The sequence below is a fragment of the Lycorma delicatula genome, chromosome 2 (assembly GCF_047948215.1).
Source record: "Lycorma delicatula isolate Av1 chromosome 2, ASM4794821v1, whole genome shotgun sequence".
NCBI lineage: Eukaryota > Metazoa > Arthropoda > Insecta > Hemiptera > Fulgoridae > Lycorma > Lycorma delicatula.
This window is the reverse complement of record NC_134456.1, coordinates 225241275-225267208: the sequence shown is the minus strand read 5'-3', so window position 1 is coordinate 225267208 and position 25934 is coordinate 225241275. Positions and strand designations below refer to the sequence as shown.

Below are 25934 nucleotides of genomic sequence, written 5' to 3'. Positions count from 1 at the left end.
TTTTCATGAAAACTGTGAAACATTATATTCAAATTTACATCTGAAACTATTAACTGATAAAGTAATAATAAAAAACTAAAAAATAAAATAAAATAAATTATATATATCACACAAATAAACTGCATATAGGCTAATAATATTAAAATCTGCAATTTAACAAAGCCTGAAAACAAAAGAACTTAAATCACTTTTTTTCACAATCATATACTTATAAATATAACATCAATAAATATAGTGTTAACTGGAGAACTGTTGCATTACTGACATATTCTGTAATAATAAAAATTAGCAATGAACAAATGTCATTAACTTAAAAAAATAAACTACAATAATTCTTATCATTGGCACTGGCCTTTTCTGATTTATGAACATCTTCATACTTATCAATAAATAATTAAAACTTGCATTTCTAGTTTGTTATAGAAAAAAGGCCACGATAATATATTCCAGTATAAAAAAAAGAAAGTTAATTACAATATAATCAATTACATCTAAATTTCAGGCAGTTAATATTATTCTACATGTTTTATTAACTTGCATTTGTGTATATATATATTTAATTATAATGTTTCATTATTATTATTAATAATATTAGTGTTACAGTTTACGATAGCAACCAAAATTTATTTATATATATATTTGTATTATAAATCAAACGTTAAAAAAAAGATGAATTTTATGTAGTTGAATGTCAACTATTGAATTTTAAAATGCACCTGAAAACAAAAGATTTACCCAGTTAATTTCGGGTATATTTTAACAAGTATGGTAAGCAATAATTAACAGTGGAATGGATTTCTACATTTATAATAGCCGTAAAAAAAATTCGGGCTTTCAACGCATTATAATTATCATCTTCATTATCATTTATTAATATTAAAGTAGGAGTGTTCGTTTCTTAGCCAATAATACAAAAAACACAAGTTCGAACCTAATTCATCAAGACAACACGAAACAAATTAATGTCTTTCGATTGCATCAGACCGAAACGTGTGGTCTCAAAAAGAAATGTATTTATATGATTTTTTGGTGTTACATTCACTCCAATTCAGGCGGATCATCATCCGAATCAGAATCAGCATCCAAGTAGTCTAAGTTTGGTTTATCTCCTGATCCACCTCCTAATCCACCCATTGACCGCATCATCTGATAATAAAGAAATTAAATTTTAGAATCTTTTTATTACATTAATAATATTTAAAAATGGTTCCAAATGTACATATTTGGTATTAAAAAACACAATGAATATTTATTTCTCTTACTTTTTAATAAAAAAAAAAAAGAACTTATAATGAGAAATCTACAATTTACAACTATAAAACACAGCTAACAAACATCATAATGCTCAGAATTCCCAATTTCCTTATAATGTATATATACAAATATATATTTGTAATCAGTCTGCTACTTTATAAAACGATATTAACATCCAGTAAATTATTTTGGTATGAAGTCACAAAGAGTAATAAATTGATACTGCTTCTAATTTGGCTATAAATATAAGCTCATAATAACTACATTTATGTTCAGGGTTTTCTAACACTGGCAAAACAAATTAAAATTAAATTTAGCAGTTCACTTAAACTTAACACAAATAATGGAGTCTTCAAAGATAATGCAAAAAGAAATTAATAGTAAAATATTTTTAAAAAAAATTCATGATTGAAATTTGTAACACGACAGCAAATTGATACAGCTGCTGTCACAACCATAGCCAGTTAGGTATATCTATTAAACACTTATCGACCAACCAAAGATGCTATAATTAGTTAACACTAATGCAGTTACATTAGAAATTGTAGTTGTAAAATTTGTACTTACTGTTCAGTCAGTCATCTTTTTTTTTTTGAACTCACTGAGGGTTAAATTAAACAGAAAAAAAAAAGCTGGTAAACAAACACTTATTTTAGACATAAGTAACACGCAAAACATTAAACTTACATGAAGCTTGTGTACTAAGTGTTAATACAATCAAATATAGCTTCCTTCTATTTTATCATTTAAACATAAATAAGCTTTAATGTTTATATTATTTAATGGAGACTAAACAATGAATGGTGGTAGTACTTTAGTATGCAGTCTACAATCAAGTTTACGCTTTAATATGCTGTCTACCACAAAACAATCCCTTGAAGTTATAATACTTGTGTAATAAACAGATAAGGAATACAATCATAGTCACTGCATGAGTATATTGCATAATCCTAACACAACATAACAAAGCCACTGTAAATTGATTTTATATGCAACAAAACTTACAAGTAAATTGTCATCAAGTGAAACTCCATTTATGATAAACACAACAAACATCAGAAAGAAAGGCTAAAATACATCTTCATTTTTCTGCAGAATTTTCCAGCTATCATCAAGATGAGATATGAAGTGTTTCTCCACAACGCTTTGCATTTTCTTCAAAATTTTTAATCTTTGCATGAAACCAAGATTAGATTGCTCAATCAACTCAAGATTTGCATCAAACAGAGACTGCCCTGCATATGGGTGTCTGTGTTCACAAAATTCTCTCGATGATTCACTGCATAGAGTTTAAAGCTAAGCGTCGTGAGATAACTGTAGGATGCCTACTCATTAGAGACGCATTCACACTGTATGATGGGGAGCAGCGTAATTTTATTCCCTTGCTACACCCAAAAATAACACACTTCCTTTCTTAAAGCCAGAAACCCAGGGTCCATCTACCTTGCAATTGATTTCTTCAGTTATTCTCGACTTTGGCATATTATCATATTCAGGCCATTCATCATCATTCAACGTGCAAACCTTGTATTAACATCTTCCTGCAAACCTTGCCTCGCCGATTTTAATTCAGGTATTCTACAGTACTAATATCACAGAAGAGTGGGCATGTAATATACTCTTATTGTACTAAGCACAGATTTATTAGAATAAGCCTCAAGTACTTAGGCCAAATAATTAATCTGTACTTAGGACAATCCTTGTCCTAAACACATACATTGACATTTGAAAGTCTAAATCTGCCCACAGGGTGCTTAAATTATAATACCATCAAATGAACTGAGAGAAAATAAAAATATCAGTACGCCTGGAATATTTTGCAAAGGAATGAAGAAAAATAACTGATAACTTTCAAAGACTTGTAGCAAGAAATATTGAATAAATTTTCCTATTGCAAACATGAAACAAGCTATTAACACTCAGATCTACAGATAACATTCAAAAAGTACCTGAAAGATTGAAGCTGATATAATGAACACCAACAGAATTACAGGAAAAAATCAAATAACACAAACACAGAGATCTACAAAATGTGGCTGGAAACAAAAGTTAATAATAAATTTTCCACTTCATTAGGTTTTGGTAATGAACAATACTTGACATCCTAAAATAAATTATGTAAATATCAAATTAAAATTGCAGAAGGCAAGAATTGTACAAATTAGTATGATTAAATCAACTATGCTGTAAATGTACTACTTCGACAAAATATTAAAGGATTACAGACAGTCATGATAAATTAAGTTGTCACTATGTCTTGTTTTTAACTTTATTGAGTTTATTAAGAAAATGTTTCACATCAGCAAAATATATTAAATGGCTAAGAAAAAAAATTATTACCAGCTGAATGTTGAAAAGTCAGTACTACACTCATACCAATCAAAATTGTCTTACGCAACATAGATTCAGACCTACAACCAATTAAGTCGACCAGTTACCTAACAAGGGGAACACAACCTCATTCTGGTCTGTGCAGGAGCCAGGGGACAAACCCCGCACCCCCACCAAGTCCCATCATGGTGTCTCACGTGGCATTACCAAGTCACAATCACGACCACCACTGGCGGAGGGAAACCACGCTCTCTTGTCACATGAGTTAACATACCTCGGCAGCACGGTCACCCCACTAGCAGAAGCTAATCACAAACAATACCAATATAACTGTGGCATGATGCCAATGCACCTACCTCCAACCAATCCAATGCCTAAGCTGGAATCCTACCAAAACAAGAGTACCTCAATTAAACTCCCTCTACAAACTTGCACCCTTGCGGTGTGTAGGAAACCAGCCACTATAGACCACTCCTTGCAGATCATCCAGTTAATACGTTGATCCAGAAACGAATGTACTCTTTCAAGTTCCCTAACAGCTCGTGAACGTTTGACCTCGTAACGTGATCCACTGTATCATGTCCCACAATCCGGGCACCAACTCGAATCCACCAAACGAAACCTAGCCAAACTCCCCCAAAAGGCACCATGCTCTGAGAGAAACTGTGTGATACCTACTGCAGGAGACCCATTCAATCGCACCTAAATCAGACACTATAGGAAATATACCATGGGTGTAGCGACCTGGGGGATTTGTCCCAGCTGACCTGCCAAGACGCAAGGTCCTTATCTTAAATCTCCTGCTTTTGTTCTGACGTCAACAGATTGTTTACCTTATGCGTTCCCTATGCTCACTAGCCAAGCTATTTATTGGTTTGACTGGCTATAACACAGACTGCATCTCACGAGATTGTTCTATAACCAACTATAACAGCCAGCAAGGGGAGTCGCTGGGCCCACAGCAAAATGTCTGCGCAATACCTAAAAGCAATGTGGTGAGCCCAGACAGGCGCAGCATACAGCATAATATAGCTTCACTGACACCTTTGTAAAGGATACGCATGGTATGGAAATTCAACCCCCAATAGGGATGAATGACTACGGATTCCATAAAAAGCATCAGCGGCCTTATTTGCTACATACTGTAGACGTTCCTTGAACCGAAAATTTTCATCAAGTATAAAACCCAGGTATTTTTGAGTTGTAACGTACTGAATGGGGAGACCAGTCATCTGGGCCTGGATTCGTCAGTAGCAGCCAATCAGCCCTTGAGCAACATCATTATTGTGGTTTTCTCTGGGCTGAAAATCATCTTATGTTGGAGACTCCACAGTCAGATTGTCTCACAAGCACTCAGAACTCTACATCGTTACATGAATCCCCTTCAATCAAGCAGCGCGTCGTTAGCATAAGCAACACAACCATACAGCAACCTTAAACGCAACATCGAATCAAATTCTATGATCCGAAGAAAGGGAATCAGAACACTGCCCTGAGGGCATCCTTTAATTAAGGTCTTACGAACCTCCAAGCTGCCGTCACGCAGGGAAACGGTCTGATGGCTGAAATAACTTGACAGCACTTCTAGTTCATTTCATACACACTTACACTTCTACATCTGAAACAGGGCAGTGGGCCACCGTAAATTGTTAAATGCCCCAGATATGTCCAGGAAAATCCCTAATACATATTTACATGGACAAGAGGAAGCTATATCCATCACCTTTAGTATGGCATCCTCAGTGCTCTTACCCGGTCAGAAACCATATTGGTTGTCCATTACTAAATGATCAGTGGCCAATCTAACATTAATACGCAACACTGAAAACAGTATTGTGAACATGTTTAAATATAGAACAGAATTATTAAGACTGTTGCCGACATGCAAACTGACAGGGTTTGCAACAGCTAACAATGATAACACTGCTAAATTTGTCACCAGACAGTGACTATACAAATGATACGGAACCATTAAATTAAAAAACTATATTGTTCTTTTCTACATTTGCTTTTTGTTAAAATAATGAAATGAATGTAGTATAAACTCTAAAAATAACTAAAATAAATAAAAAAATAGTTTTAAAATTGGACATAAAAAAATATAAAAGCAGCATTAAGACAGATAATAAATGTAACTGTCACGTTCACCATACAAGCATGCATCTGCAATAAACACATACATATATATGCAAACAAGTGTGTTAATATTTATATTCTTTGTACCTTTCTGCTTTCAACAGGAATACTCTTTGCATTCTTTTCCAGCATGTTCATAACAGAATTTTCTAAACTTGGATGAATAATAAAAAAAAGGAAAAGATCATTTAATATATCTAATTATAAACCTCTTCTAATATATTATCCTTCTTATATTACCTCTTCTAAGTCTTCAGACTGTCCATTTGCAAATTCATCTTCACTATCATCTTCATCCTTCCATTTATCAAAGTCAACCTTCAACCAATGAAATTTTGTTTTCTCTTTGGTCAACTGTGGCCAGTACGGGCCTTCTTCCTTCTTCTTTAAAAATAGCTCTATGTTTCTATCTCTCACAAACTTTGCCGATTTCTAAAATAGAACAAAAGATATTAAATAACTTAAATGCTCACCTAAATCAACACATGTGCAAACTGACAATACATAACATAAGGTTTACAAACAACAGATTACTGTAATAAAATCCATAACTTTAATAATCGGTATTCTTCAAATTGATCAATTTAAAAATTAATTGAAATAAATAATCCCATAATGCTCCATTATGAGAAACCATCAGGCTGCAAGAGAAACAGCTTAAAAAAGATTTTTATCATAGTACATAATATACAAATGCATGGTATAAACAATCAATAGTACACAATCTTAATCCTATCTGTTCTGAAGTAGATCTCTTGCATATGTCATCTCCATCTTTCTCTATTACCAGCTAAACTTTTGAGCTCCTGGAATCTCCCATTTCCTCTAAATAATTTTTATTCTTTTCTGGGCTCTTTTCTTATGTCTTAGGTTATTTTCTCTGTATTGACATATCAAAAGACACTGCCAATAGTCATTTGACTATTAAAATTATGCATTTAATGAGGTTAATGATTTTTTAATAATAATATTGTCATGTGCAAATATAAGGAAAAGTATGAAATAATCTTTCAAGAAGTTGAAAACATCAAAATATTTAAGTGGAAGAAGAGTGCAAATTATACGTTGAAATGTGGGTGTGAAGCAGTGTGTGACTATGGAAGACACATTACTTCTATAAAGATAACTTTAATATGACAGGTAAATAGGAACAAGATCTCAATTACGATGTAGAACATAGCTGAGGAAAGAAAAATTGGATAAAGTCAGTTAGCATGTTAATTAAAAAATTAATAAAAAAACTAGTTTTGTATATAGAAAAAATATTATATAAAATATGTACAAGTTCTTTAATTTTTATTTGTACATACTAACAAAAAGAAGAGAATAAGTTTAAAACTAGTTAAATGTCTGATAAAAAAAAAATTAATAAACTTGTCCTATGTTTATACGAATATGAGTAATTTCCTTTTTGAGAATTCAAAGTTAAAATTATTGATATAATCCTAGCCACATATTACACATTACATAATAATTATTGTGATTGTGACTTAATTGTTTATAAACAATGTTTTTAATTCATTTATCATGAATTTTATAAAATTACTATTAAACTGTTTCCAATTTAATTACTTTGCACAGTGTTTTAATACAGTGATAATTTTCCTACATTTTAATATTAACTATATACAATGAGATACACTATTTACAATAAGTGTTGCTAGTTTTTTCTTTTCTTAAATAAAAACTAGCATAATTTTATAATTTATTATTCTTTTCAATTGTATGGGTTTAAGATTTTAAGAAAAACAGAACTGAAATAGTGAAATTAATATTCCCAGACGCTTTACAGCAAAATATGCTCTTCAGAAGTTGTATATTGGTAAATTTGAGTTCTCTAGCCTCACCTGTGATTTTTATTTATTTATTCTAAAATTTATTTTTAAGTTGAAATAAAGCATCAGAACTATAATTAGTTGCTGCAAAACTAGTTATACTTAAGATAATAAACCCTACAACTAAAACCTAAATTTTATACAGATTATAACTTCTTTCTTAATAAATAATGCCTCTTTCACCATTTCAGTCCTGTTTTTCTTAAAATTTTAAACGCATACAATTGAAAAGAATAATATATTATAAAATTATACTCTTTTTATTTACGGCTTCTGGAAACATTAATCCCACTTTTATTTTGACTAACTAATATCGTCATATTAATATCAGCTGTAAAAAAAAAAAACCATTATGAACTGACAAAAAAAAAATTACCTCTGGGTCAATCTCTTTGTACAATGTTAAATTAAATTCGTGATTTTTCTTTTCTGTTCCACCAACTCCTTTAAAAAATATTTTGTCATTTTCTAATTTAATATCAGGATTTTTACAATCCTCAAGACAAATAGTCATAAATACACAATTTGTTCTTTGAGCCCACATCACAGGTGGAGGAACAGGACTGCTATAAAAAAAAATCAGAAAAAATCATTTATTAACTATTTTTACTAAATCAATAAAAAAAACTCACGCTACATTTTAACTATAAAAACATAAAACATAACTAAATAATTGATATGAACTGGTAGCTTAATCTCGTCAATTAAACACAAAGTGTTCAGATGATTTAAAATATTCTTATATCTACTGTATAGTTTTATAATATCTACAGTAAGGTGAAAAAACAGATTCACAATCTATGTGAGCAATCCCACCGGGTTGTTCCAGTGGTGAACTCATCAATGCACATCAGCTGATTTCGAAGTCGAGAGTTCTAAGGTTCAAATCCTGGGAAAAGGAGTTATATGGATATAAAAGGAGTTTATATGGATATGAATTCTAGATCTTGGATACCGGTGTTCTTTGGTGGCTGAGTTTCAATTAACCACACATCTCAGGAATGGCCGACCTGAGATTGTACAAGGCTACACTTCATTTACATTCATACATATACTCATTCCCAAAGTAATACCTTACGGTGGTTCTGGAAGCTGAACAGAAAGAGAGAGTCTTTATGAGCAGTACTGTGTGCAATTCTGCAGGCCAATTGACAAAGAATAAATAAGGAGAAAGGTAAATTGTAATTCATAACAATTAACATTCAGTGCCACCATATGTGCCAGCTCTGTAGCATATACTGAGCTGCACTGGTTGAAGTAATATTTCCTCCAACAGGCAGCAGCTAGCGCTAGTATTGTCTGTTAGCCATGCACACACCAAAACCCTAGTCATTGTTCCAGTAGCTGAGGTTTCAGTAGAATGACAATTTTTTGGCCGTTCAAAATTGTTTCTTTGTGCTTTGTATTTATTATTTGATGTACCCATTTCTTGATAAATATGTCTTCTATATTTCATCTAGTAAACGACAGAAAAAGTAAAAACTTGTCAGATACCCATGTCAGATTCCAACGGTATTAAATATATTCATAAATATAGACAAGGAAATAATAATCACACAGCCCTAGCAAAAGTAACACGTGACGCGTACGCCAAGATCATGAAGACAAAAGCTGTCTTAGTAGGATCTGAAAACTCCAAGGTGTATGCCAATATTAAGAGATGTAAAACCTGCAGTGGATATACTCATAGTTGAATAAAGTGCAAAAATACCTTCAAAAGACCTCAAGCATGTTTGAGATATGCTGATGGGCATAATGTATCTGCATGTAATACAGAGATTAGAAAATGTATCAGTTGTATTGTGCCAACAAGTATTTGTCTAAAAAAGGATCAACAGAACATTCTGCTGATGACAAATAACTGTGAAGCGACAAGGTGAGATGAGAACAATATATTAGTGATAACAGATTATCCCTGGAAACCAGTCACCATTTGGATTTGTTGTTTAATCTTTGGTTTTAGTTGAGATTTTATATTGAATTCTATTTATGGAAATTGTAGACTATAATCTTAGTGAAGAATTAATTTTTAACAAGACTGTTGAAATAAACAAAAACTCAAAATTTTCCAAGTCTGAGCTATTAATCCTGCATTTTAATGTAAGTATAAAGAAAAATATTATTAAGTTCAAAGCAATGATAAATGCTCTTAAGAATAAATCAGGTGTTATATGTTAAGAAGCATGGCTAATAGATATCAAATTTATTAATCTCACAGGATAAACACATTTTGAAATGATAATAGAATTAACAAAGCAGATGGAGTGATTGTATATGTAAAAAATAATCTAAGGTACTGGATTATTAACGAACAATTTGGGGATTTAAAAACCCTTAGCCTGCTTATTGATGATAAATACTGAATTCAGTATTTTATTTTCAGCAATAAAAATGCGTTAAATCATTTAATCTTGGGTGACATGAATATTGATATCATTGACCTTTAAAAAAAAGCTGAAGATTATTTTTATATTTTGTTACAGGATTACAATGATGGAACCTACATTAATCACATTTTTATCGAAGGAATATGTCAGGCAAGTGCTGGTAAATTGTTGGATTTTATCACTGATCATTACACCTTATTCTGATTTCACTATATGATTCATATTTATATTTTGAAGCCAAATTTATCTTGCTAACAAAAAAATATTTTTGCGATTACGTGAATCTGAACAATGGAAACAAATTTTTAACATAGAAAATAATGAAGATGCACTGGCCCTACTGACTGAAAAACACCAAAATAAAATTTCCAAAAACTGACTGAAAAACACAAAACCTCCCAACCCTGATTAATTCAGTTAATACCAAAAATTGACTGTACAAGGCATGGAAAAATGATCAGGCTGATTTAACTAAGAAAGTGAGGTACCTAAATTATTAAAAAAATACTTGAGAGCCTACTCAGGACAGCAAAAAATAAATGTGAGCTAAACTATATTCAAAATGCTGACTCTAAAAAATTGTGGCAATATGTTCATAGTAAATTGGACCAGAAGACAAATTCGATAAGTAAATGATCAACATAATGATTTACATAATGATCAACAATAAGCTAATTTTTTCAATGAGTTTTTCGGATCTGTGGTTACAAGGCTAAATTAGAGTGCAACTTCTCTGCAACAACATGAAATACCAAGTATACAATTTAATCAGCATTCACTGTTCCTCACACCTATAAATGAGAGTGAAGTTATGAAGACTATACATGAACTCCGAAATAAAGCTGGAGGCAGCAATGCGCTCCATGCATTCACCATGAAGTTGGCAGTACCTTACATTTCACTTATTCTTACACATATTATAAACAATGTTATGGAGCAAGGTACATGTCCACTGCAATTTAAGATGGAAGTTACACACCCAATCCATAAGGATGGATCAAAGACTCTGGTCAACAATTATCGACCTATAACATTGATATCCAACCTGGCAAAGGTATTTGAAAGAATAATTTTCTAGACTGTACAAGTTTCTTATAAAACACAATTAGTGTCAGTTTGGTTTTCTAAGGAATAAAGCCACCGATGATGCTATTGCTCACCTATGCAAATTTATTTACGATAGCCTATGCTGTGGCAGGTCAATGATGGTTGCTTTTCTGGCCTACTGTAAAGCTTTTGATACAGTTTTATCATACGATTCTCCTATCCAAACTACACAATATGGGAATAAGAGGTGTATGCCTATCTCTTATAAAATATTACTTGCAAGACAGAACTCAAGTTGTTAAGGTTAATGATACCAGAAGTCAGCCAGTTAAGAAGAATGTTGCAACGCCGCAGGGCTCAATTTTAGGGCTGTTGTTATTAATTCTCTATATAAACAACTTGCTAATTCTACAGAAGGATCTAATTACATATGATGATATGACCATAACAATGAATGGACATACATGGCATGAACTGGCAGATTCAATGTCTGCTAAGTTTGATTGAATTTTCTCATGGTTATATCAAAACAACCTTACATTTAGTATAAACAAATCAGTGTTCATAACTTTTGGCAATTAGAGAGATTCTATACCAGACAATATAGATATCACGATCGATGGTCAGCACCTCAGGAGAGTCAAAACTAGTAAATATCTAGGAGAGACATATGACTAAAGTGGGAAGTGCAGGTAAACAACATAGTTTTCTACAGGTTGAAACAAGTATTATCAAGAAAGGCAGATATGTTGCAAGTATACTATGATCTTTTTCACAGTATGGCAGTGTATGGAATCATCAGATGGGGTGGTCTTTATGGTTCTTAGTAAAAAAAAGTAATTTTAAAATAATTGGAATCTGTGAACAGGATCCGGACAGATCGTTTGACATCAGGTATGTTTGTTGTGAATTCTATTGTGAACCTATATAATGAACTAAAAAATGAGTGTATCCAAATCCAATTAACACTCATTTTAAAGTACTAAAACATCAATTTTTTTATATTTTTAGTATAGTTTATTTATGTACGTTTTAATTGAGTGAGCGTATACTTTACAATTTGTGTAATATATAATTTTTTTAAATTATACACAACCAACCTATGTACGGGTATTTATGCCTCCTCTAGATCCTTTTTGTATTATGTAAATGCTTTAAGTTATTTTGTAATAAATATATAAAAATAAATATAATCTAAAAAATTATAAACATTACATTTCTTAGTGAAACAAGACTTACTTTAACTAAACAAGAATTTCATGTAACTGTCAGAATGTATTATGCAATCACCAGTTTTGATTTTTATATATACTGTTATAGTACAGGTGAAGTTTTACAGGTGGAGCATATAACCCAACGGTTTGGTCTAGTGGTGAACGCATCTTCCCAAATCAGCTGATTTGGAAGTTAAGAGTTCCAGTGTTCAAGTCCTAGTAAGGTCAGTTATTTTTACATGGATTCGAATACTAGATCGTGGATAGCAGTGTTCTTTGGTGGTTGGGTTTCAATGAACCACACATCTCAGCAATGGTTGAACTGAGACTCTACAAGACTACACTTCATTTACACTCATACATATCATCCTCTGAAGTATTATCTGAACAGTAATTACCAGAGGCTAAACAGAAAAAAGAATGGTGGGGCATATGCATGTTTTGCAAATTTTTTTTGTTTTTTTCTGTCCGAGTATAGTGTACGTAATGGGGAAATTAGGTTCTTTGCAATGTCAAATAATTGTAATTAACTCTTTCTAGCCATGGTTGAAAATGATGTCAATCATTCTGTACCATCAAAAAGACATCCCTCAAACGTATAACAGCTACATATAATAAAAAGAGAGAAAAACTATCAATCTATGACATAAAAGAATGCTTGAGACATGGGAATCAGACCAAGATGTCGAACCCAATTACAACTGCTCGGAATCTGAATTTGAGAACAACACTAACAACGATGTCTATGGACAATCATTTACTGTTACCGACCCCCACTCCACCTTCTAATCCTCCCTTACGAATACCTTTTTCCACAGTACCTGGATTGTTAAACACACCGACTGACAATAGTTCTCTAGGTTTTTTTATTACTAACAAATTCCATGTTTTTTTGCAATGATTTTAAATGGTACAACTCTACAAATCAACAGCAATAGCCCCACAATCACGGATAAAAAATTTCGGCCAAGTAAGTTTGCAAGAATTTTAGACATTTTTATTATTACACATGGAAACAATAAAATTTCTGCAAATTAATGTTTACCGAGAGAGATTTACTGTACAAAATTCCAATTTTTCCAAAATTTATGAGTAGAAACCACTTTCATCAAATACTTTGGGCTTTACACTTCAATCAGACGAAAGAAAACAGTGGAGATTTTTTTTAATCTCCATTACTAAATTTTTTTTAACAACCTTATGGAAACTATTCACCAGCGAGAGAACTTTGTATTGATGAATCTACAGTCTTTTGGAGAGGAAGGTTAATTTCCAACAGTTTATTAAAAACAAGTGCCATAAATATAGTATCAAGCTATACATGCTAAACAAAGCAAACAAACTGACACTAAAATTCTTTGAATATATAGGATCAAACAAACTTGACGAGTGATCAAGCCATATCACAAAAAGTGTTGAAAAACTGATGAAAAATAAACAATCCATGACTCTCTTGAAGAGACATTCTTAATTTTTATACTAGTGTTGAATTGCTATAAAATTTAGAGTATCTATTTATACAGGTACATTAAGTTCTCTAAATACAAACCAGGTGACGTAAATAAGAAATTAAAAAAGGGAGAAATGGTGCAAAGCTTCACTAATAAGAATGTCTGTTCTGAAGTGGAGAGACAAGAGAGAAATTCTTACGATCTCGGAATCTGATGGAAGCAAAGTTTAAACTTAAACTACTCTTACAAAAGAAATTCCTAAAGCTGTAGCGGAATACAATACATGGGTGGAATAGATAAAAAGGATCAAATGATCACTTTTTACTCATGCGAAAGAAAAATGCTACATTGGTATAAGAAAATAGGCATCCATATACTTTTCAACTTCTGCTACTAAATTTGTGTAATCTATATAAAAACATAAAACATGTACTCTTTAATATGAATTTAGAAATATAGTTATATAAAAGTTATTGGGAGATCCTGTCTGACGAATTCTTGTTTCGTCTGTCTCAATTTCCCACTTGCCAGCTTTATAGAATTAAAGAAAAATAGAATTAAAAAAAATGATTCAAGGTATGCACTGTACACAAAAAGAAAAGTGAAGCACATTTTACTGTCCGAAATGTTCTGATCAACCAGGGTTATGTCTGGATAAATGTTTTGCAATTTACCACAAATATCAGCATTGATGAAATTTCACTTTTTTTTCAGTAGGCAAAATAAAGTATGTTATATGATAAGTTTTTAAATTTTCTGTATGAATATAGAAATTAATATTCTGTTTTGGAAAACTTTTTTTGACTGTATTATTTTATTTTTTCTTATTATCTTCATTAGTTTTTTTGTGTACATTATAAAAATATATTTATTCTACTTATTTTTTTTTTTTTTGTGTGTGTGTGTGTGTATGATGTATAATTTCACTTTGAGGTATATGTGAATGTGCACATCCATGTGGGTGTCCCAAGTAAGCATACACCCGCATCTGCACAAAATGTTGTATGTATGTGCCTAACATAATATTACATGATAAAATAATGTAGTTTACATGACACAGTAGTGTTGTGCTATGTGCCGCCTCAGTATATGCTATAGATGTTGTATTTACTATATTTGCCATAAAAAATTGGCAACAATTTACAGTTATAGTTTCGTCTCAGTTTGTAGAAGAACTTCAATTGTCTAAATTTATTTTATCTAACAAGTATAACAAGTCTTCTTCTTCTATGAATCATGAGACCTTGCCTTGTATCGCTCTATGAGTGATACAGAATAGCTGGACCGAAGGTGCAACCATATTGGAGAGGTATCTATTGAGAGCCAGACTAAGGAATGATACCTGAAAGAGGGCAGCAGCTCTTTCAGTATTTGTTAAGGACGACTTAAACTGCCATATCAACATCACTCAATCCTCTGAATACTGCGCAGCTGAAAGCAATGATGCAAAACTACAGCTGCTTTTTTCCAAGAAATTCATATAACAATGATGGAGGCACCTTCCTTTGTAAAATACACCGGAGGTAAACTAGTCCACAGTTCAGATCTCCAGGTGCGGACTACTAAGGAAGGGGTCAGCCGAAAATTAAAAAATAACATTCTACAAGTTGGAATGTAGAATGTTAGAAGTCTAAAAAAGGTTGGTAGGTTACAAAATTTAAAGAGGGAAATGGACAGGATAAATGTAGACGTAGTAGGAATTAGCGAGGTTCGGTGGGAAGAGGAAACGATTTCTGGTCAGGTGATTTTAGAATAATTAACTCAGCTTCAAATAATGGGCAGGCAGGAGTAGGTTTGAACAAGAAGATGGGGAAGATTATTTCAAAATGCATAGTAATAAGGATAAAATCAAAATCTAAACAGACAACGATTGTTAACATCTATATGCCTACAAGCGCCCATGATGATGATGATGAGGAGGTAGTGTGTATACAAAGAAATTGATGAAGCAATTAAATACATAAAAGGAGATGAAAATTTAATAATAGTTGGAGATTGGAATACAAGCACTGGAAAAGTCAAGGAAGGGAATATAGTAGGTGAATAAAGGCTGAGCAAAAGGAATGAAAGAGGGGACTGACTTATAGAGTTTTGCACAAAGTATAATTTAATAATTGCAAACACCCAATTTAAAAATCATAACAGACGAATATATATACATGGAAAAAGCCAGGTGATACTGCAAGGTATCAGTTAGATCATATCATGATTAAGCAAAGATTTAGGAATCAACTTGTCGAGTGCAAAACTTACCCTGGAGCAGACATTGATAGCGACCATAATTTAGTGATAATGAAATGTAGAAAACCCTGAAGAAAAGGTGACAGATGAATTGGTGGAATTTAGAGAAGTTTGAGGAAGAGGAGGTAAAGAAGATTTTTGAGGAGGACATCGCAAGAGGTCTGAGTAAAGAAGATAAGGTAGAAAATGTAGAAGAAGAATGGGAGAATGTTAAAAAGGGAATTCTTAAATCAGAAGTGAACTTAGGTGGAACAAAGAGAACTGATGGAAAACATCTGATTTCAGAGGATACGTTGAAGCTGATGGATGAACGTAGAAACTATAAGAATGCTAGTGATGAAGAAAGTAAAAGGAACTATCAACAATTAAGAAATACTATAAGCAGGAAATGCAAACTAGTGAAAGAAGAGAGGATTAAAGAAAAGTGTTCAGAAGTGGAAAGAGAAATGAACATTGGTAAAATAGGCGGAGCATACAGGAAAGTAAAGGAAAATTTTAGGGTACATAAATTAAAATCTATAATGTGTTAAAAAAGATGGTATACAGATATATAATACAAAAGGCAAAGTCAGAGGATGAAAGGGGAGAAAATACTGTTATCTGAATTTAAGAGAGCATTAATAGATTTAAATGGCAGAGAGGCTCCAAACGGAATACCTGTACAATTACTGCGCAGTGGAGGAAACAATAGATGGATTACAAACTGGTGTGCAATATTTATGAAAAAGGGGAACTGTCATATATCAAAAAGTGCTATTTATAGTCATGATGCCAAAGAAAGCAGGATCAGACAAATGTGATGATTACAGTACAATTAGCTTAACTAGCCATTCATCAAAAATTTTAACTAGAATTCTGTACAAAAGAACTGAGAGGAGAGTGGAAGAAGTGTTAGGAGAAGATCAATTTGGTTTCAGGAAAAGTATAGGGGCAAGGGAAGCATTTTAGCATTCAGATTAATAGTAGAACGAAGATTAAAGAAAAACACACCAACATACTTAGCATTTATAGACCTAGTAAAGTTATTTGATAATGCAGACTGGAATAAAATGTTAAGCATTTTAAAAAAATTAGGGTTCAAATACAGAGATAGAAGGATTGATAACATTTACAGGAACCAAACAACACTAATAATTGAAGAATAAGAAGCCGTAATAAGAAAGGGAGTCTGACAAGGACGTTCCTATCCCCGTAATTTTTTAATCTTTACATAGAAATAGCAGTTAATGATGTTAAACAAGAATGTAGATCCAAAGTAACAATACAAGGTGAAAAGATAAAGATTCTACGATTTGCTGATGATATAGTAATTCCAGCCTAGCATGGATGAAGTCCTACACAAGAACTAACGCATAAAAATAAACAAGAACAAAACAAAAGTAATGAAATGTAGATGAACCACTGAATGTAAAAATAGAAAGAGAAATGATTATGGAGGTAGAAGAATTTTGTTATTTGGGAAGTAGTAGGCTAAAGATATGCAAAGCAGGAAAAATGCCAAATAGCACAGGCAAAACGAGCCTTCAGTCAGAAATATAATTTGTTTACATCAAAAATTAAAATGTCAGGAAAAGATTTTTGAAAGTATATGTTTAGAGCGTAGAGCTTAATGTGGAAGTGAAACTTGGACCATCTGAGTACCTGAGAAGAAAAGATTAGAAGCTTTTGAAATGTAGTGCTATAGGAGAATGTTACAAATCAGATAGGTGGATAAAGTGACACATGAAGTGTTACGGCAAATAGATGAAGAAAGAAGCATTTGTAAAAATATAGTTAGAAGAAGAGACAGACTTATAGGTCACATATTAAAGCACCCTGGAATATTCGCAAAAAATTATACAGGCAGACATTTGGAACATGTAACACAAATTGTTAGGGATGTAGGGGGTATTCCGAAATGAAACTACTAGCACTAGATAGGGAATCTTGGAGAGCAGCATCAAACCAGTCAAATGACTGAAGACATAAAAAAAAAAAAAAAACAGTTAACAATAATGTAGGAACTAACTCTTTTACATAAGAGTAAATTTATCACAAAAAAAAAACTGATGGCATCTGGGTAAAATATATCCATAAGGGGGTAGCAGTATAAAGTTATTTTGTGGCTAATAACAAGAGCAATAAATGCCATTATCTAGGAATAGAAATAAAATAAGAAAATTGCCAAGATTATAACAAAATTATTGTCAATGTCAACAAAGTTGACATGAGTAAGTATAAAATATTTAAAAAATTATTTTAAACGACTCATCAATTAACCATTTAAATAATCATTAGAAACCTAACAAATGTTTGTGTTTTTGCTTAGAAAAAAGCAGTTACTTGCTTGAATTTTTGCACATTCAATAAAACTTTGTTTATTTTTGTTATATACATTACAGTTGTATCCTGCATATTCAATAGTTGTTGAATACTACTGTTTTATAAAATGTACCTATTGTTTTATATGCTTATGATTTTTACATCTTACAAAAAAAAACCTAAAACTGTTATGTAAATACAACACTACTCCATAAAATTACATATTAAATAAAAGACATAATACAGAATCTCAATTGGTGTTTTTAGATTTCAGATTTTAACATACCATTACAACAAAAATTATAACTATATTTGAAGGGCAAGTTAAAAATATATATGCTCAAATCAAATATTTTTTCAAGCATAAAAAACTGAAGAGTTTTATTGAAGAGTTGTATTGTGTTAGTTGTATTGTGTTCATCAAGAACACAATAACAAAACTACCTCAACTTTTGAAATAAGCAGCATGTGTTAGGCAATATCTATCTTTAGACAAATAAAAACATTTATCCTCTCACTACCCAAACTTAACAACAACCATACTTTTATTTTATTTTTTAAATGCTTATTTCAATTTTTCTTCAGTAACTTAAATATTAAAAATACTTTTTTACATATAAAAATTGTACAGCATAAGATCAAAAAGCTTTAATGTTATTTCAAGTATGATATGAATATCAGTTCATTCAAGATACTAATTTAATTTATTCAGGTATAGTTCAAATTTATTATATGCAGTAGGTATATCCATACTGTACTGTCTAAATATGGCACTGTGAACACATACACGCATAATGTGTGCTTTCTATTAAGTGCTTGTAAGTTGGGCTGACATAATTTAAATTTAGGTTATTACTTTAAACATAACCAATCAAAGAATATTAATTACACAATCTTTTATCAGACTGGATATTGTATACAAACTTAAATCTTATAATCTTTATCGATTGATTAAACAATTTTTAAACACCATCAGACTCTTTGGTAAAGTATAATTTTTCAAGCCTTGATTCCTAAACTCTTTGGTAAATTATAACTTGCTTACTTTGGTTATAACTAGGTTTACTTTTTGGTTGATAATTCACAAAACACAACACTGAATTTGTAGTTTACACTGTCATAGTGTTTTATTAGGAGCTACAAATTTAAAATATTAATTTTCAATTTTTTGTGAAGATCGTGTTATTTTTGCACCTACATGTGTGTTGGTTGCTAAATTCTCAAGCAACCTACCTTTTATTTATAGTCAAATCAAGAATTGAAGTCTTCAGTGACTTAGTATAATGTAACTGTAACTGTACAGGTAAATATGTAGTTTTCAACAAACTCAGGTCAAACATTCCAGACGTATGGTTAACTGAAACCCAACCACAAAAGAAAACTGGTATCCACGACCTAGTATTCAAATCTACATAAAACCAGCAGCTTTATTAGAATTTGAACCTGAGAACCGCTGACTTTGATTTAAGAGTTTACTACTACTAGACTGATCTTTAACATCCTTTAACATCTATTGAAAAGAATTTTTTTATTTTTTAACTAAGGGATACAAACTTTTAAATATAGTATTTAAATAATAATTGTAATTTTACAGTACAAAACTCTGGTATCCAACACAAACACTGACACTAACTACAAACCTCATCATAGAAAATACAAGCAGTTTGTTAAACACCAGATACAATATTTACAATTAATTATCTACTACACCACAAAACTCAAATACATATCTTCTTTCCATAACAGTGCACCTTTATCACTTACAATCATCAATAGATACTTGAGGTCTTGTTGGACATATAATAAAGTAATTTCCAATTAATGATTTTTAAAAACATCAACTGTATAATAAAATATCTAAAACCTATACTTTCATAATGAATGAAATCATTGTTAACACCAAAGTAATAGACAATTATCAAATTTAATAAAATATATAACCTATCAGTTATTAATGAAAAGTATATACACTGTTCTCTTAATTATTAATTCCATTCTAACTAAGTTATTATGTCTAACTTCTACTTGACTCAGATTATTATATATTACATTATAAATTAATGGGTATTATTATTTGATTTCATTCAATTGCTATTTATAGATTTTATATGTTTATACAGTATATAAGAGTGTGTATATTGTAGCTTGTTTGTTCAGTAGTTGTGTAGATAGAAATAAGGATGTGCTGTAGCATCACAGCAATAGTTTGCGGTGGAGGTAAACAACTTGTCAGGTAAGATCAGAACCCTAAGAGTGTACAACATTGTGTTTATATACTTTTCTGAAAATACTGAAACCATTTTTTATAACCAATAACTGGATTTAATACTTATAATCAGCCTTTGTTTGCAGCTGTTATTTGTTAATAAGTTTATTAATGTATTAGTGCCATTAAAGAAACTTTTTTTTTTTTAGTTAACTTTAATTGAATTGTTTATAAATTTATCTTATTGTAAACATAAACCCATGTCAGAAAAAAAAACAGTAAAATTGGGGGTGGGAAGAGGATTATCAAAAGTCAGACCCCAGCAGTTATATTCTTAATATTTATAATTTTATGAAAAAAGAAGCTGAAGAAGGGAAAGCAAAAAATTTAAAACAAATTCACAGTCGTGTTTCTAAAGTGACTGGTGCATCCATTAGATCCCTTCAGTGCATTTTAAAGCAACAAGAACATGAAACTAATGGAAGAGAATTCAGTATGCCTTGTAAAAAAAACCGCAAAGGATGAAATTGAAAACTGACATGGGCAATTTCAACAAAGGTTATTCAGAGGACGGTGAGTAAGTTACACTCACAACATGGAGACTCCCACATATTTGCCATTAGTAAAAAAGCAAATAACATTTGAAGAGGATACATTGGGCTCTTCATATTGTCATAAAAATTTTTTACTTCCATTGGAAAAAACTGAAAACAACAGCAAAATTTTGATAGAGAATGATGATATACAAGATAAAAGATTGCATTATCTGCGCTCCATAATGCAGTACAGAGAAGAAAACTGTACAATTATATACATGCATACATTCTTCCTGCAGAGAGCCAAGAATGGACTTATGGTTCTTCAGAAGCGCTGAGAGCAACCAATCCTAAAGGGAGTTGAGCAATAATAATTAATAAGGGAGGAGAAAATGATTTTATCAAAAATGCTCTCCTAACAGTTAAGTCTTGTCAAAATGCAGGCTATTACCATGATGATATGAATTTCAATAATTTTCAAAAATGGGTTGTGTTTCAACTGCAATCAGATCTGTCACAGATCTATAGTAGTTATAGGCAATGCACTATATCAAGATGATCAAATAAATACAGCCCCTAGTTCGAATTAAAAAAAACCCTTACATGATTAACTAGCTCATTAAAAACGGGATACCATTTTTACTATAAAAGTTCAAACTCAAATTGTATATGCTGATAAAATTGTAAAAACCATGATTTGAAACTGTCAAAATTGATTCTTTATTTGATGCTGAAAACTGATGTTTGGTGGTAAGATTTACCATCTTTTATCATCCACACTTAAATGCTACTGAGAATGTTTGGGCATGTGTTAAAAATTACATGGCCAAAGGAATTAACATTCACTTTAGAAGACACAATATAACTAGCAAAAGAAAAATTTAGAGAAATAAATGTAAATTTCTTGAAGGAAGTTTGCAAAACTGTGGAAAATTGTGAGATAAATTAATTATTTATAACTTATCCAATGTTAGCTGAAATTCTGTGTGTTTTATTGTAAAATTACATGAAACTAATTTCAGTTCCACAGATGACAGTGATGATAAAAAGGACAAATTGAGTGAAATAGTGTAACTTGAAAGAAATTAAATATGTTGTGCGTTATGTTAACATGTTAATTTAATGTGTCTAATAAAAATTATTTATGGAATCAATTTGGAAATTATGCAATATTATATGATTACTTGTGGAATTATGGTTAAGTCACTGGTTTTTTGATAAGTTAATTTTTTATATTACTATTAGCATCATGAATTGTTTCAACAAATATTGTTTCTGACAAATTCGATTCTACTGATATCAAATGAGTTAATATTTATATGATTTACAACAAACATATGCTTTGGTTAATGTTTAATCTGCATATAGTATTGTTAATTGAGTATGTTGGACATATGGTAATGAATCTTTGAATAAAAATAATCATGAATTAATGTCACCATCCACGATCATAAAGCTAAATTTATAACTAAACTATACATAGTAAAAACAAGATCAAAGATAAGCTTTGTTTTACTCAAGTAGATTTACGTTGGGGACATAAGGAACTCTGGCAAAGGCAAAATTATAGAGCCAAGTTTCTCTATGATTGTAGATGAAGGTTTGTTCTCTATATTGCTGTCTGCAGACTGAAACTCTCTCCATTACTGGATTGAAACAACTCAAGAGTTTGCGCAGCTCAAATGCCACTACTCGTCAAACTAATTTTATATGTATATAAAATCAGTTATTTATATATATATATATATATATATACATATATGCAATTATAATATAATTTGAATAATGTAACTGTATATTAAGGTTACTTAAATTTTTAAGGAATTATTTTTGTTTTACGTTCCCTTAAATCACATGACTATTATTTGATGCTCAATTAAATCATTACTCACATATTTTATATATGATGTGGTTCCTTTTCAATACATGTTACAATTAAAAAGTTTCATATTTTTTTCTAATTTTAAACTGAAGTTTTTTTTAAATTTGCAAATGGCACAAATGAGTTTATGGATTTAATATATCTATATTAGTCACATGTTCTGATCATTTTATGGCATTTTTTCAAACTATTCGTATTAAAAAGTTAGTTTTTCTACCGTTCTGGGGGTTTTAAACTTCATTTACAAAATTGATAATATATTTTATGCATTTTAATAAACCTTACATTTGAACAAATTTGATAAATTACACAGTTATTGTCACGATTACAAAATTAATTTTAGTGGCCATTTTAAGGTGAACCTGATCAGCTATTGAGATAGCTTAGATCAGGTTATTTATGTATTTTTATAATCCTTTAATGATGCTTAATCAATATCAGCCACAAAATGTTTTCACACATATACATATTGAATATGTATATGTAATGAACTGTTTTCATTGAAAATTGTTAATATTGAGAACATAAATTCACAATTTTAAACAAAACGAGAGATTATTTTTACATTTTTTTAAATTAAAGTGACTACATATAATAATTTTATTAAAAAACTTTTTTATAAACTACAATAATTACTTTAAAAACTATTAACAAGGCCAATTCTAACAGTCATAATAAAAAATTCTATAAAATAAAAAGACTGAAATCTTAAAAAACAATCTTTGGAATGATAAATTAAAAATACCCTTTAGGTAAGTTACTTGACATAAATATAATAAAAAACCTTGTTACGTATTGTTATATTAAAGAAAACAAATTTTTTAATCAATGTAAAAGTCAATTTTATAATCAAACTACGATTTAAATCACTTATTTCAAAAAATATACAGAACAAAAAAGCAGCAATGAGAAAATAGTTAATGAACAGGTGAAATTTAACAAATGAAGATATAAACTTTATTTTTGTTGTGTGTATTCCTCATGTGAATTATAAAAACACATTTCTAGAATTTTTGAAATTCCAAGTTAAATAACTGAAATATATTTTTTTAAATTTCTTTGTAACAATGAAGATATCAACCTGATCTGTGCACTAATTACACAATAATTATAGAAAAATAAATAATAGTAACACTAGCTTTGGATCTGAATGCAATCATTCATTGTATATATTACATCGGGTAGCAATTAATAGTGCACCACTTAATGAATAAAAAAAAAACTCTCAGCATGCCTGGAATATCTGAAAGGATCAAGTGACTATATACTAAACTAAACGACAACACTGTCATACAATGTAAAACTGGAAGAGGTAGATATTAACAAAATAATTGAAGTAGTAGTGAAACAAATACAATAGTTATAAAATTTGTACAAAATAAAACTACTCAACACAATTAAAGAGGAAACAAAAAATTCAATCACGATACATAACACAATCAGGAACATTAATAAAACTATCAATAAAAGTAGTCCTTTCTACAAGTGCAGAATTACTAACATGGTTAAAAACCAGAATGAAAGTGAGGAGTTAAAAATAAAACTATTCTATTTCAAGTGCAACAAAACCTTACACTAATTTTATTGTAATTGCAAATTAAAAAAGGTAGGTTATAACACTACACAGTGTGGTATTATACAGTACTATACAATAATTGTGTCTAATTTTCTATTATTAAACACGTTATCTGTAAACATAAATTTCTTCAGTGAGAAATTAATGAAAATGTGCATAAACCAAGACTGCATCTTTGTTATAATTTTGAATGACGAGGTACTTTGTTATAAAAATTGATAATTATGATACACACTTTCTGATCATAGAAAATGTTCAAACTGTATTACAAACACAATTTAAGTATGTAGCTTCTTCATGTACACACATTCCTTGCTTCAGCTTATAAGATATTCTAAGTTTACATGGTAAAACAATAACATCCTACTGAACACCATTATTCTGATACTTCCAAATTAGAACGATTTACCTGTTAATTACAGCAGATTTACATTAATTTCTGGGAAAAAATTTGCCCAAAACTTAATGTTAGCTAGAAAAAAAATCAAAACACAAATAACTTATGAACAATAAAATTTAATGAAAAATGTTAAGTTGGTGTGATAATGGTCATTTTACAAATTTCTTCCACATATTAAATAATTTATGTTCATTGTGCAGCCCTTTTAAGTAGTTTCTAGAAAACATTTACCAGAACAAGTATGAATATTTAATTCTAAAAACCGGTGAACAAGTGCAGCTATTAATACTTAAAGTAAAGCAAAAACCATGTGAAACAGACTTACTCCGCAGATTCCTTAACCATTATTTAAAATAGATTCAGTAACTTTGGAACAAAGTAGAACCCAGTGTGACGTTATACGAAGCACGAGTGCACGCTGATATTTCAGTATTTAAAGCCAATCAATATAATACTTAGTAAGATCAGGCCAGCAAATAACTTCAGTTATAAGTTATTTTTAACTATTAACTCAAATTATAAAACGGATTTTAGATAAATTAACAAATTAATCGACGCCGAAAAAACTCGTGTTGCAACGCAAATCAATAAGAAAGAACTACCATCGCAAAATGGCGGCGATTCGAATTACACAGAGGGGGGTTAGCTGCAATGACGACCACAACCTACCGAACAAAAATAAGTAGACTTTAGACATGCTCAGACAAGAATTATTTAATAAATAAAACCAACTTACAAAACAAATCGATCAGAACAAAACTAAACACTTACTTATCATCTCCAGACATCTTTAGTTAAATCAACAATAATCTGAAATAACTATAAGCAGCAACAGCAAGATTTCCTCTCCATGTTAAAAACAAATTTCCCTTACTTTGGTGAAGTAGTAGAAAATATTAAAATGTTTAGTCACTGTCGTTTCCTTTGAATTATTATTAATTTAATTTAAAATAACAGTTTCGTCGCAAAAATACCTTCGAAACAATCTCAATATTCAAAATCGTACTTTTTGTAAAAAAAAAATAACAAAATACACTAATTATTTGCGTTAATTTCTTCTTATTATTTAACTAATAGATCTAATGCACATGTTAATTATGATAATGTTAGCTATTGACGTAATATTGGCAATATTCC

At 30.6% G+C, this 25934-nt stretch overlaps 1 protein-coding gene across 2 annotated transcripts; it reads right to left on the bottom strand.

Annotated features, from left to right (window-relative positions):
- Positions 1 to 25727, bottom strand: p23 (cytosolic prostaglandin E synthase). 2 transcript variants are annotated; one of them, XM_075357281.1, is made up of 4 exons: positions 25569 to 25727; positions 7933 to 8122; positions 5962 to 6153; positions 1 to 1146 (listed from the first exon to the last, which is right to left on the bottom strand). In XM_075357281.1, exons 1-4 carry the CDS (start codon positions 25583 to 25585, stop codon positions 1039 to 1041), a joined length of 507 nt encoding a protein of 168 aa, XP_075213396.1. In that variant the 5' UTR covers positions 25586 to 25727; the 3' UTR covers positions 1 to 1038. The 2 variants fall into 2 exon arrangements, with proteins under 2 accessions (XP_075213396.1, XP_075213395.1); XM_075357280.1 differs by lacking the exon at positions 25569 to 25727 and adding an exon at positions 25123 to 25413.
- Positions 25728 to 25934: the final 207 nt, after the last annotated feature.

Excerpts from the sequence above, each read along its gene's own strand:
- p23 (XM_075357280.1), bottom strand. The coding sequence starts at position 25,142 with ATGGTTAAGGAATCTGCGGA. Across the intron at positions 6,154-7,932 it reads ACAAAGAGATTGACCCAGAG|AAATCGGCAAAGTTTGTGAG; the intron begins GTAATTTTTTTT and ends GTTCTATTTTAG. Across the intron at positions 1,147-5,961 it reads AGTCTGAAGACTTAGAAGAG|ATGATGCGGTCAATGGGTGG; the intron begins GTAATATAAGAA and ends CTTTATTATCAG.